The sequence below is a fragment of the Budorcas taxicolor genome, chromosome 7 (assembly GCF_023091745.1).
Source record: "Budorcas taxicolor isolate Tak-1 chromosome 7, Takin1.1, whole genome shotgun sequence".
Taxonomy (NCBI): Eukaryota; Metazoa; Chordata; class Mammalia; order Artiodactyla; family Bovidae; genus Budorcas; species Budorcas taxicolor.
The window spans coordinates 22,323,237-22,338,277 of NC_068916.1; the positions used below are offsets into that span (position 1 = coordinate 22,323,237).

General features: G+C 37.3%; 1 protein-coding gene across 1 annotated transcript in view; it reads left to right on the forward strand.

Moving 5' to 3' along the window:
• The window catches only part of LOC128050960 (prolyl 4-hydroxylase subunit alpha-2-like), a 100,584-nt gene that overhangs the window by 37,692 nt on the left and 47,851 nt on the right, over positions 1-15,041 (forward strand). The window contains 2 exon segments of the mRNA XM_052643480.1: positions 4,065-4,261; positions 5,532-5,708. Of these exon segments, the coding sequence (XP_052499440.1) occupies positions 4,065-4,261; positions 5,532-5,708 (374 nt within the window).

Genomic DNA, 15,041 nt, shown 5'->3' on the forward strand with positions numbered 1-15,041 from the left:
TATAATAAGTACTATGTATTTGGGTTTCTCCCTGTTCCTGGCACAAAGCTCCAAAAATCAAATTTCCTGAGTGATGAGAGGCATAAAGATATCTTTGTTATGTTAATGAGGTGACTTTTGGAAAACTTTCAGGTAACTTAAAGATGAGAGCTGCTTGCCAGGGGAACAAGCCCTGTGATTTGAATGTTGAAGCTTTTCTGACCTCCAGGAATGGGGAGAGGGACTAGAGGTTAAATTGACCAACAGTAGCCAATGATTTAATCAAACCTGCCTATATAATGATACCTCCATAACAACCCAAAGGACACGGCACAGGGAGCTTGCAGACTGGTGAACATGTGGAGATGCTGAGAGAGTGGCAAGACCAAAGAGCATGGAAGTTCTACACCCCTCGCCACATACTTTGCCTTATGCATATCTTTTATCTGTTCGTAAGTTGTAAATTGGTAATCTACTTGGTAACATGTTTCTCTGAGTTCTTTGGGCTGCTCTAACAAATTAAGCAAACCCGTGAAGAGGGTCATTGGAACCTCCAATCCACAGCCAGTAGTCAGAAGCACCAACAGTGGAGGTAACGAATAGATTCAGGGGACTAGATCTGGTAGACAGAGTGCCTGAAGAACCATAGATGGAGGTTCATAACATTGTACAGAAGGTAGTGACTAGAACTATCTCAAAGAAAAAGAAACTCAAGAAGGTAAAGTGGTTGAAGAGGCTTTACAAATAGCTGAGTAAAGAAGAGAAATGAAAGGCAAAGGAGAAAGGAAAGATATATCCAACTAAGTGCAGAGTTCTGGAGAATAGCAGGGAGAGGTAAGAAAGCCTTCTTAAGTGAACAATGCAAAGAAATAGAGGAAAACAATAGAAAGGAAAAGGCTAGAATTGTGGATACCAAGGGAACATTTCATGCAAAGATAGGCACAATAAAGGACAGAAATGGTATGGACCTAAAAGAAGCAGAATATAAGAAGAGGTGATAAGAATACACAGAACTGTACAAAAAAGGTCTTAATGACCAGAATAACCATGATGGTGTGATCACTCACCTAGAGCCAGACATCTTGGAGTATGAAGTCAAGTGGGCCTTAGGAAGCATTACTACAAACAAAGCTAGTGGAGGTGATGGGATTCCAGCTGAACTGTTTTAAATCCTAAAAGATGATGCTGTTAAAGTGCTGAACTCAGTACACCAGCAAATTTGGAAAACCCATTTGTGGTCACAGGACTGGAAAAGGTCAGTTTTCATTCCAGTCCTAAAGAAGGGCAGTGCCAAAGAATGTTGAAACTACTGTACAATTACACTCATTTCACATGCTATCAAGGTAATGATCAAAATCCTTCAAGCTAGGCTTTAGCAGTAAGTGAATTGAGAACTTCCAGATGTGCAAACTGGATTTAGAAAAGGCAGAGGAACCAAAGCTCAAATTACCAGCATCTGTTGGATCGCAGAAGAAACAAGAGGATTCCAGAAAAAACATGTACTTCTGCTTCATTGACTATGCTAAAGCCTTTGACTGTGTGGATCACAACAAACTGGGCAAAATTCTTCTGGAGATGGGCATACCAGATCAGCTTACCTGTCTCCTGAGAAACCTGTATGCAGGTTAAAAAACAACAGTTAGAACCAGGCATGGAAAAATGGACTGATTCACAATTGGCAAAGGAGTATGACAAGGCTCTATATTGTCACCCTGATTATTTAACTTCTATGCAGAGTACATCATGTGAAAGGCCTGACTGGATGAATTGCAAGCTGGAGTCACTACTGCCGGGAGAAATATCAACAACCTCAGATATGCACATGATAATACTCTAATGGCAGAAAGTGAAGAGGAACTAAAGAGCCTCTTGAGAGTGAAAGAGGAGGGTGAAAAAATTGGCTTAAAACTCAGCTTTCAAAAAGCAGATCATGATATTCAGTCCCATCACTTCATGGCAAATAGATGGGGGAAAAGTGGAAACAGTGACAGATTTTATATTTTGGGACTCCAAAATCACTGTGGACGGTGACTGCAGCCATGAAATTAAAAGACACTTGGAAAGCTCCTTGGAAGAAAAGCTGTGACAAACCTAGACAGTGTATTAAAAAGCAGAGACATCACTTTGCTAACAAAGGTCTGTGTAGTCAAAGCTGTGGTTTTTCCAGTAGTCATGTACAGATGTGAAAGTTGGACCATAAAGAGGGCTGAGCGCCAAAGAATTGATGCTTTTGAGTTGTGGTGCTGGAGAAGACTCTTCAGAGTTCCTTGGACTGCAAGAGGTTCAAACCAGTCAATCCTAAAGGAAATCAACCTTGAATATTCATTGGAAGGACTGATGCTAAAACTGAAACTCCAATACTTTGGCCACCTGATGTGTAGAGCCGACTCATTGGAAAAGACACTGATGTTGGGAAAAGGTTAAGGGCAGGAGGAGAAGGGGGCAACAGAGGATGAGATTATTGGATGGCATCACCGACTCAATGGACATGAGTTTGAGCAAACTCTAGGAGATAGTGAAGGACAGGGAAGCTTGACATGCTACTGTCCATGGGATTGCAAAGAGTCAGACGTGACTCAGCAATTTGAATAGTAGTTGGCCACTGAAGTAGAGGTAGGGGTAGGAGACCGTGTTGTGGGACTGAACCCTTAGCCTATGGGATCTGACCCTATCTTTAGATGGATAGTGCCAGAATTGAGTTAAATAATAGAACACCCAGCAGCTGTCAGAGAATTTCTTGGTCATGTCGGAAAATTCACAAATTAGAATCAGTGTCAGAATCTTAACAAATAATTGGATTTATTGGAGGAAGAAAAGATTAACTGAAGAATTAGAGGAATTGATTATTTTTGTTCTCTGTGGCCCTTAGAGTTAGCCCTAGATCATATGAGAATATGCAGCCAGATACTCTTGGGTTCTGTTTGAAGAGAAACTCGAGATAATTGCCAAAAAGTGGAAGGAGCTCCTTGACAGGTGGTGTATTCCCTTTGTTTTCAGGGAGATATCTTGGCATAAAGACTACCAACAGGTGGGGAAAATGCAGAGTCGTTTTACTGTTACTAAATTCAGCAAACTTACAGAGGTCTGTTAAATGCTACATGCTGTACTGGGCAAAAGACTTAAATATGTGTGGCCTATTCCCAGAATATCTTAAGGTGGTTTGGGGATGGTAGTGGGAGATTAGACATGTTAACAGATAAAGTCAATAGATTGTAGAAAATAACACGATAACTGATCACAGCACTGTGAGAGCTTAGTGAAAAATATTTCAATTCTGGATTCATAATTAGCCTAGGATGACCAAAGGGCTATATCTAATTTGACTGTAATTTGTTTTCTTTTGAAAAGGGCATTTATATTATCATACCACACCTGATTTATATTAATAAGCTTGGTAAGATTTCACACTCTAGACTGTGCTGCTGTGACTCAGGTTCGTAAAATCTTTCTTTTGTTGACATTATTGCCAGAACTCTTTCATTGACTGGCTAACATCGGAGTGTCCTTCATGACTGTTACATGAGATAAGCCTTGTAAATTTTTTTGAGTATTTTTGGTAAGAGCCACAGAGTTAGACATCTGGGTTCTAGTTCTGATTTGCTTATTTTTTTCTATATGATCTTGACCCAGGTTCCTTGTTTATTTTGTGTCTTGGTATTCTTACCTGAGGAATGGGGACCAAAATCCTTCTTTCTTGGATATTGTGAGGGCCCATGAGATGATGATGCTTGTGGAAGTTATCTGGAACTCTAGTCTACATTCTAACTGTATATGTATATAACAGCACATGATATATAACATTGTAATGAAAATGCATTAGGAAGCAGATGTGCGCAGCATAAAACTGAGTTGTGAGTGTGAAGCAGGACCACTGGTTGCCTGTCTGTACTAGGTCCCTTGGAACTGGTGAGTGAGGCACAGTGGGGTGGATTTTCTCCATACCAGTTTTTATTTCTCTCTTAATTCTAATTCTGGACAGTGTTCAAATTCCATACTGGTTTATCAGCGTCGTTTGAAGTAGAAGAATTGCAGAGCTTCTCTGATTGATCTCCCTGATTATTAACTATTTGCTTTCCTTTGTCCAGACTCCTCTCATAAACAAGCCCAGTTGAATCTGCCATACTTTCTGAAGTTCTTGGAGGAAAAAAGGGCAGGAAACCTTGGGAATAAAGAATCAGAGACCAAGCAGGAGACACTGAACAGTTCTCCTCAGGATACTCTTGATTATAAGCAAACCCTCGAGAGCTATGAAAGCCTCTGCCACGGAGAGGGTATCAAACTCGTAAGATGGGAAAGGGAGTCATTGGGGTTATAAGGGGTGCTTAGAATCCCATGGAGGGAGGAGCCTCGTAGGCTACAGTCCATGGGATTGCAAAGAGTCAGACACGACTGAGAAACTACACTTTCTTTCTTTCTTTAGGGCACTTTGAGACCTTTAGATCACCTGGCCATGTGAATACTGGGGACTTTTGACTTTGGAAGGCCAGATTTAGTTGAGAAGATATTTTAGTTCTTGAACCTGCCCCTTGAGTGCACCACTGGGTCTTTTTCAGTCTTATAATTATATCAAACACTTATTTTAATTGATAGCTAATTAGATGTTAGGCATTAAGACTATTATGAATATTATTTTTTATTATATGCATGTGGAAGAAATTAAGCAAAAATGAATAATATATGGCCCTGTTACAGAAATATGTAGTGTATTAAAGGAAAATTTAAAATATAAGTAAGTAGTTTTAGTACAGTAGTGGTATGTGCAAGATTTGGTAGCAACGTACAACAAAATGTTATTAACTTTAGGACAAAAAGTGGTAAGGTTCACAGGTAAAGGACTCCTAAACTAGATTACCAGGTGAACAATGTAATAAAAGAAGTTTTAGGCTGAGACTATACCATGAACAAGTGTAGAGTGAGAAAAATTATCCTATGTTTTAGAAATAGCAAACATTTTTTATATTAGTAGAGCATAATATTTGAGAAAAGAAGCTATAATATTCAGAATTTTAATATAGGCAGGCTCATGGAGGGCCAGGTGGATCATGGGTAGATCATTTTGTTAGTGTCTCAAAATCTAAGGTGCGTGGGAATCACCTGGGATGTTGTTAAAATGCAGATTCTAATTCAGTAATACTGAGTTAGAACCTGAGATTCTGTATTTCTAACCATCTCCCAAGTGATGCTGGTCCATGGGTCATAGCACGAGTAGGAAGGCCACAGAGAACAGACCATTAAAGGGTTCAATCATAGAAGTGAGCTGATCACCCCTGGACATTATGGGAAGTTGGATAGAAGAAAAAGACTGTTTTTTTCCAAACCTATTTAAGGTGAATTGTCACTGTTTTTTAAGACCAGTATAAGAGTGACTTCCCTTTAAGGGCTTGTAAATGTGAGTAAGGATATTCCTGACAGAGAAGATATTGAATGATTTGTGTTCTATTATGGTTTTTTTCCTTTCTGAGGGAAAAGGGAGGAGATGGGCCTAAGGAGTGAGGCTAGTGCCTGCAGACTGAGGAGCCTGGAACATAGACTTGTTGCTCTGTGCTTCCCAGACACCACAGAGGCAGAAGAGGCTTTTCTGTAGGTTACATTATGGCAACAGGACGCTCCAGCTGGTCATCGCCCCCTTCAAAGAGGAGGATGAATGGGACAGCACACACATTGTCAGGTTCTACGATGTCATGTCTGACGAGGAAATCAGGAAGATCAAGGAGACTGCAAAACCCAAAGTAAGTTCTCATTTGGTGCTGTGCACATTTCCCTCTGTTCCCTCCTTGGACTTACCGTGCTGTCATTATTTGGGGGACATTTAAGAGAAAAGATTTAATTTTTTTAGAGTAGGTTTAAGTTTACAATAAAATTGAGAGGGAGGTGCAATGATTCCCTATATACCCCTTGCCCTGACACATACATAGCCTCCCTCATTATCAACATCACTCGCCAGAATTGCACATTTTCATTCAGGATTAATCTATATTGATTGACATTTCATAATCCCCCCAAATTCCTTAGTTTACCTATGGGTAAAGGGTTCAGTCTTGATGTTGTAATTTATAGGTTTGGACAAATGTCTCATGACCTATATCCATTATTATAATCTAATACAGAGAATTTCACTGTCCAAAAAACCCTCTGTGTTCTGACTGTGCATCTTTGCTCCCACTCTTCACAGCAGCCACTGATATTTTGTTTCCATAGCTTTGCTTTTTCTCAGGTATTATATAGTTGGAATATACAGTATGTAGCCATCTCAGATCGGTTTCTTTTATTTACTAATATCCATTTGAGGTTCCTTCTTGTTTTTCATGGTTTCGTAGCTTATTTCATGAATAATATTTTGTTGTCTGAATGTGTTACAGTTTATTCATCTGTTCACCTACTAAAGGACATCTTGGTTTCTTCCACATTTTGGCAGTTATGAATAAAGATACTGTAAACATCTATGTACAGATTTTTGTGTGGACATTACCTTTTCAACTACTTTGGGTAAATACCAAAGAATGAGATTGCTGGTTTGTGTAAAGAGTAAGTTTAGTTTTATAAGAAATAGCCACACTGTCTTTCCAAGTATCTGTATTATTTTGCATTTGTTTTAACAGTGGATGAGAGTCCTATTGTTCCATATTCTTGTCAGCATTTGATATTGTCAGTGTCTTGGATTTTGGTCATTCTAATAGATATGTGATGGTATTAATATCTCATTGTTTTAATTCACAGTTCCCTGATAACATGATATGAGACATAGTTTCTTATGCTTTCTTGCCATCTGTATATCTCTTTGCTGAGGGGTCTGTTAAGGGCTTTGGTCCATTTTTTAATTGAGTTTTTGTTTCTTATAGTTGTATTTATGAATTCATTATATATATTTTAGATAACAGTCCCTTTTAAATGTCTCTTTTGCAAATATTTTCTCCCAGTATGCGACTCGTTTTCTCATTCTCTTTGTGTTGTCTGTCTTGGAGGAGAGTTTTTAATTTTAATGAAGTCCACCTTATCAATCATTTCTTTCATGGATCATGTCTTTGGTGTTCTATTTTAAAGGACATTACCATACCCAGGGTCACCAGGATTTTCTCCCATGTTGTCTTCCAGTTTTATAGTTTTGTGTTTTACATTTAGGTCTGTGATCCATTTTGAGTTATATTGAGTGAAGAATGTAAGGTCTAGATTTATATTTTTTGCATATGTATGTCCATTTGTTCCATCACCATTTTTTGAGAGACTCTTTTTGCTCCTTTGTATTGCTTTTGTCCTTTGTCAAATATGAGTCGATTATTTTTATGGAGGTCTGTTTCTAGGCTCACTGTTCTGTTCTGTTGATTGATTGTTCTTTCACTAATACCACATTGTCTTGATTACTGTAGCTTTGTAGTAGCTTTGGAGTCAAGTAGTATCGTTTCTCTAACTTTGTTCTCCTTTAATATTGTATTGTCTATGCTGGGTCTTTTGTCTTTCCATATAAACTTTAGGGTCATTTTGTAGATATCCACAAAATAACTTGTTAGAATTTTGATTAGGATTGTATTGAATCTATGGATTAATTTAGGATGAACTGACATCTTGACAGTATTAAGTCTTCTTATCCATGAACATGGAATCACTGTTTATTTTGTTCTGCTTTGATATCTCTCTTCAGAGTTTTGGTAGTTTTCCTCTTGTATATATTTTGTTAGTTTTTAATGACTGTTTCAGCAAAATTCTTTATAATCTGGTCCTCCAAGACCTTTTCGAAGAGAAGTGTATCAGTATATATTATCTTTTAATGTAGTGTCTCCACGAGATCCTTTTTTAAACCTGTTTAAATTTTTTACTTATCTATAAAGTTTTATTCTAATTATATGTGACTTTTAAAAGTTGGTTACATAAATGAAATATGCAGCAGATTGCAAGTATTTAACTGATGAAAGCCATAATACTTGTGACCAAACAGAGGAATTCTTTTCTGCTCTTTCCATGAAACCCTGTGTCAGCTTTAGAGGTCCTCAGGAATAAAATTTATCACCTATTCATCCTTAGTTATTCATATCTCTGGCATGTTTTTTGTTTTCATTTTTTGCTGTCATTTGGGAAAGAATTGTTTCTTCATAGTCTAGATAATAGAAGATAAACTCAGTGAAGGCAGTTTTTCTTTCAAAAACAGTTTCATTAGTTTATCATAGTTATTGATTGTCCTTTGGTAGTTAGAAAGGATATTCTTGTTCTTTCTTTTTGTATTCTTATAGGGTTATAATCTTTATATAAGCAGGAGGTCTTGTCAATTTTATTTGAATATTTTCTCTTTTCTACATATTGGATAGTATCTGTTGATATACCTCCAACCTTAGTGGTTCTGCCTTTGTCATCTCCATTTCCATTTTAAGTGCATCTAGTGAAGTTTTAATTTCAGATATCGTATTTTCCAGTTCTAAAATTTGCTCTCTCTGTTTTGGTTATGCCACAGGGCATGCAGAATCTTAGTTCCTTAGCCAGGGATCAAACCTGGGCCCTTAGCAGTAAGAGCACAGAGTCCTAACCATGAACCACCAGGGAATTCTCAGTTCTAAAAATTTCAGCTAGATTCTCTTTTGTTAAACTTTTTATCTTTCCTTCAAATTTACTACTATTTTTATTTCTACATTTATTTATTTTTGGCTGTGCTTGGTCTTTGTTGCTGTGCGTGGACCCCTCTAGCTGTGGTGAGTGGGGGCTGCTCTTCATTGTGGTGCACAGGCTTCTCATTGTGGCGGCTTCTCTTGCTGTAGAGCACAGGCTCCAGGCGTGCGGGCTGCAGTAGTTGTGCTGCACTGGCTCAGTTGCCCTGTAGCATGTGGCATCTTCCCGAACCAGGGATCAAGCTGCTGTCCCCTGTATTGGCAGGCGGATTCTTAACCACTGGGACCACCAGGGAAGTCCTAAAATTTTCAATAGTTTCTTTACTCTTACTGACTGAGATTTTTCTTCTTCTCATTAATTGCAAGTATTATTTTTCTTTCCATCCTTGAGTATAATAACAGCTTAAAAATCTTTATCTGCTAATTCCAACATCTATTCCATCTTTGAGTTGGTTTTGTTTCTGACTTTTCTCTAGAAAATAGGTCACATGTTCTTGGTTCTTAATATATGAAGTAATTTTTTTGTTATATCCTGTCTTCTGCAGATATAATGATGTTGGAACTCTAGATTCTATTATAGTCCTTTAAGAATGTTGTTGTTGTTTTATTGAGATATAACTGACATATAACATTGTATTAGTTTTTTTTTAATTATTATTATTTTTTACTTTACAATAATGTATTGGTTTTGCCACACATCAACGTGAATCCGCCACGGGTGTACACGTGTTCCCAATCCCAAACCCCCCACCCACCTCCCCCCAACACCATCCCTCCGGGTCATCTCAGTACACCAGCCCCAAACATCCTGCACCCTGCATCAAACCTAGACTGGTGATTCGTTTCTTATATGATATTATACGTTTCAGTGCCATTCTTCCAAATCATCCCACCCTCTCCTTCTCCCACAGAGTCCAAAAGACTGTTCTATACATCTGTGTCTCTTTTGCTGTCTCACATACAGGGTTATCATTACCATCTTTCTAAATTCCATATATATGTGTTAGTATACTGTATTGGTGTTTTTCTTTCTGGCTTACTTTACTCTGTATAATTGGCTCCAGTTTCATCCACCTCATTAGAACTGATTCAGATGTATTCTTTTTAATGGCTGAGTAATACTCCATTGTGTGTATGTACCACAGCTTTCTTATCCATTCATCTGCTGATGGACATCTAGGTTGCTTCCATGTCCTGGCTATTATAAACAGTGCTGCGATGAACATTGGGGTACACGTGTCTCTTTCAATTCTGGTTTCCTCGGTGTGTATGCCCAGCAGTGGAATTGCTGGGTCATAAGGCAGTTCTATTTCTAGTTTTTTAAGGAATCTCCACACTGTTCTCCATAGTGGCTGTACTAGTTTGCATTCCCACCAACAATGTAAGAGGTTTTAAGCTGTATAACAATGATTTAATATAGGTGTGTATTACTAAATGATTACCTCAATAACTTTAGTTAACATTATCATCTTAGTTACAATTTTTTTTTGTGATGAGAACTTTAAAGATTTATTCTCTTAGCAGCTTTTAAATATACAATACACTGTTGTTACTTACATCCTCAGGATTTATTTATCTTATAACTGGAAGTTTGTGCCTTTTGAGCACCTTCACTTACCCCTAATCTTCACTTCTGGCAATCGTCAATCTGTATTTTGTTCAAGTTCAGTTGTTGTTGCTGTTTTTGTTTTGTTTATAGAGTCCACATATAAGTGAGATCAGATAATACAGCATTTGTCTTTATTTCATTTAGCATAACGACCTTAAGATCTATCCATATTTTTGAAAGGCAATACTTCCTTCTTTTTTATGGCTGGATAATATTCCATTGTATATGAATACCACATTTTCTTTTTTCTCCTTTTTAAATTAAATTTATGTATTTTAGATGAAGCAAAGATGAATATTTTTAATGATAAAAGGTACTATTCACAAAGAAGATAGACATTGTAAATCATTAGATACCTAACAACAAAGATAGATACATAAAGCAAAAATCATAAAAAATGTAAGGGAAAAGAAAAAATATATAATCATAGTAAGACATTAACATTTCTCTAAGAATATTTTGGGCTCCAAAATCAGTACAAATGGTGACTGCAGCCATGAAATTAAAAAATGCTTGCTCCTTGGAAGAAAAGCTATGACCAACCTAGACAGCATATTAAAAAGCAGAGACATTACTTTGCCAACAAAGGTCCATCTAGACAAAGCTACGGTTTTTTCCAATAGTCATGTATAGATGTGAGAGTTGGACTATAAAGAAAGCTGAGTGCTGAAGAGTTGATGCTTTTGAACTGTGGTGTTGGAGAAGGCTCTTGAGAGTCCCTTGAACTTCAAGCAGATCCAACCAGTCCATCCTAAAGGAAATCCGTCCTGCATATTCATTGGAAGGACTGATGCTGAAGCTGAAACTCCAATACTTTGGCCACCTGATGTGAAGAACTGACTCATTTGAAAAGACCCTGAAGCTGGGAAAGATTGAAGGCGGGAGAAGAAGGGGACAGTAGAGGATGAGGTGGTTGGATGGCATCATCGACTTAATGGACATGAGTTTGGGTAGACTCTGGGAGTTGGTGATGGACAGGGAAGACTTCTGTGCAGCAGTACATGGGTTGCAAAGAGTCGGACATGACTGAGGAACTGAACTGAACTGAAGAATGTTTTATCAAGTGCAGAAAATAGGAGCATCTTGAATGATGTCATTAGTAATTTAAATACAATAATTTCTGTTTATATTAATTTTATTAATCTTATATCCTACACAAAAATATTAAAAAATTTTTTGTTATTAAATATTTCTTTATTTTTTTTAAATTTTTATTTTTACTTTATTTTACTTTACAATACTGTATTGGTTTTGCCATACATTGACGTGAATCTGCCACGGGTGTACATGTGTTCCCAAACATGAACCCCCCTCCCACCTCCCTCCCCATAACATCCCTCTGGGTCATCCCCATGCACCAGCCCCAAGCATGCTGTATCCTGCATCGGACATAGACTGGCGATTCGATTCTTACATGATAGTATACATGTTTCAATGCCATTCTCCCAAATCATCCCACCCTCTCCCTCTCCCTCTGAATCCAAAAGTCCGCTATACACATCTGTGTCATTTTTGCTGTCTTGTATACAGGGTCATCCTTGTTGTTATTAGATGTCCATAGGACATTTAGAAAAACTAGCAAAAAGATAAACATTACTAAATTTCAAAAAGAATTCTTTTTTGTGTGATTCAGTTATACATACACACATATATTATTTTAAAAGTTATTTTCCATTATAGGTATTGTAAGATATTGACTATAGTTTCCTGTGCTATACAGTAAACCCTTGTTGCACATCTGTTTTTTTAAATTAGAAATCTAGCAATACCCATTTTCTTTATCTGTTCCTCTGTTGATGGGCATTTACATTGTTTTCTTGCCTTGGCTATTGTAAATAATGCTGCAGTGAACATGGGGCTGCAGATGCATTTTCAAGATTGTGATTTCTTTTCTGCTGGATAAATATGCAGAGTATCATTATAGGATCATATTGTAGTTCTATGTTTAAATTTTTGAGGGATCTCTGTACTATTTTCCACAGTGGCTGCACCAATTTACATTCTTACCAACAGTGTACAGGTTTCTACATACTCACCAATATTTACTTCTTGTCTTTTAGCCATTGTAGCAGATGTGAGGTGGTATTTCATTGTGGTTTTGGTTTACGTTTTCATAGTGACTAATGATGTTGAGCACCTTTTCATGACCTCCCTAATGGCTCAGTTAGTATAGAATCCACCTGCAGTGCAGGAGACCCAGGTTCAGTCTCTGGGTCAGGAAGATACCCTAGAGAAGGAGATGGCATTCCACTCTTAGTATTCTTACCTGGAGAATTCCATGGACAAAGGAGTCTGTTGGGCTACAGTCCATGGGGTTACAAGAGTTGGACATTACTTAGTGACTAAACCATTACCATCACCTTTTCATATGTTTAAATCATGTTTGGAAAAATGTCTGTTTATTTTTATATCATTTTTGTCTATTCATTTTTATATCATCTTTGGGAAAATGTCTGTTCAGATCCCTTTCTCATTTTTAAAAAAATTTTTATTTTTACTTTATTTTGCTCTACCATACTGTATTGATTTTGCTATACATTGACATGAATCAGCCACGGGTGTACATGAGTTCCCAATCCTGAACCCCCCTCCCACCTCCCACCCAATATCATCTCTCTGGATCATCCCTGTGCTGGATTGTTAGTATCTGTTAAATTGTAGTAGTTCTTTATATGATTTGGATATTATCCCCTTATCAGAAACATGATTTCCAAATATTTTCACCCATTCCATAGGTTGCCTTTTCATTTTGTGATGGTTTCTTTGGCTGTATAGAAACTTTTTCATTTGATATAGTCCCAATCACTAATTTTTTCTTTTCTTGCTTTCATTTTTGGTGTCAAATACAAAAAATCATTGCCAAGATCAGTGTCAGAGAGCTTACCCTTTGTTTTCTTCTATGAGTTTTATGGTTTTGGATCTTACATTCAGGTCTAATCCACTTTGAGTTGATTTTTTGTATGGCTTGAGATAATGGTCCAGTTTCATTCTTTTGCGTGTGGCTGTCCAGTTTTTCTGGTACCATTTATTGAAGAGGTTATCCTTTTTCCATTGTATATTCTTGGTTCCTTTGTTGTAAATTAATTCACCACATCTGCATAGGTTTATTTCTGGGCTCTCTCTTCTGTTCTATCGATCTTTGGGTCTGTTTTTAGGCCAATACCAAACTGTTTTGTGACTATATGTTTATAATATAGTTTGAAATCAGGAAGCATGATGCCTTCAGCTTTGTTCTTTTTTCTCAAGATTGTTTTGCCTATTTGGAGTCTTCTGTGGTTCCATGCAAATTTTAGGATTTTTGGTTCTATTTATGTGAAAAGTACCTTTGATACTTTGATAGAAATTGCATTGAATCTGTAGATTGCTTTTGGTAATATGAACAATTTTAACAGTATTACTTCTTCCAGTTCGTGAGCCTGGAATATCTTTCCATTTATTTGTGTTGTCTTCAGTTTCTTTCATTGTGTAGTTTATAGCATATACTTCTTCCATTTCCTTGGTTAAATTTATTCTTATGTATTTTGTTCTTTTTGATGCAGTTGGAAATGGGATTGTTTTCCTAATTTCTATTTCTGATAGTTTGTAATTAGTAAACAGAAATGCAATTTATTGTTGTATATTGATTTTTTTACCCTGCAACTACTGCACTTGCTTATTAGTTCACAGTTTTGGGTGGGGTTTTTAGAGCTTTCTATATAAAATCATGGCATCTACTGCCAAAGCAATCTTAAGGAAAAAGAACAAAGTGGAGGCAAAGCAAAAAGACAGTGTACAGGTCAGGAGAAAAAATATTTGCAAATGATGTGACTGGCAAGGGATTAATTTCTAAGATATGCAAACAGCTCAGAAAGCTCAAAAAATGGCAGCAAAAAACAGACAAACCAATCTAAAACATGGGCAGAAGACCTCAGTTCAGTTCAGTTCAGTTCAGTCGCTCAGTCATGTCCGACTGTTTGCGACCCCATGAATCGCAGCACGCTAGGCCTTCCTGTCCATCACCATCTCCCAGAGTTCACTCAGACTCACGTCCATCGAGTCTGTGATGCCATCCAGCCATCTCATCCTCGGTCATCCCCTTTTCCTCCTGCCCCCAATCCCACCCAGCATCAGAGTCTTTTCCAATGAGTCAACTCTTCGCATGAGGTGGCCAGACCTGAACAGACGTTTTTCCAAAGAAGGCATACAGATGGCCAACAGGCACATTAAAAGATGTTCAACATCACTAATTATTAGAGAAATGCAAATCAAGACTACAGTGAGGTATCACTTCACACCCATCAAAATGACCATCATCAAAAACTCTATAAATAGATTGGAGGATGTGGAGAAAGGGAACCCTCCTACACTGTGGGGATGTAATTGCTACAGCCACTATGGAGAACAATATGGAGGTTCCTTAAAAAGCCAAAAATAGATGATGATCTATTAATTCCACTTCTTCAGATATATATGGAAAAGATGAAATTCTAATTCAAAATGGTACATGCACCCCAGTGTTCATATCAGCGCTATTTACAATACCCAAGAAATAAAGCAGCCTAAATGTTCATTGGCAGATAATGGATAAAGAAGATGTAGTTTGTGTGTGTACACACACACACGCACACACAGTGGAATCCTACTCAGCGTAAAAATGAATAAAATAATGCTATTTGCAACAACATGAATGGGTCTAGAGATTATCATACTACATGAAGTTAGACAGAGACAGTATTATATAATCTGTCTTATATGTAGAGTTTAAAGTATGACACAAATAAGCTTATTTATAAAACAGAAACAGGAAACAAATTTACGGTTACTAAAGGGGACTGGGGGAAGAGTAAATTAGGAGTTTGGAATTAGCAGATAGAAATTACTGT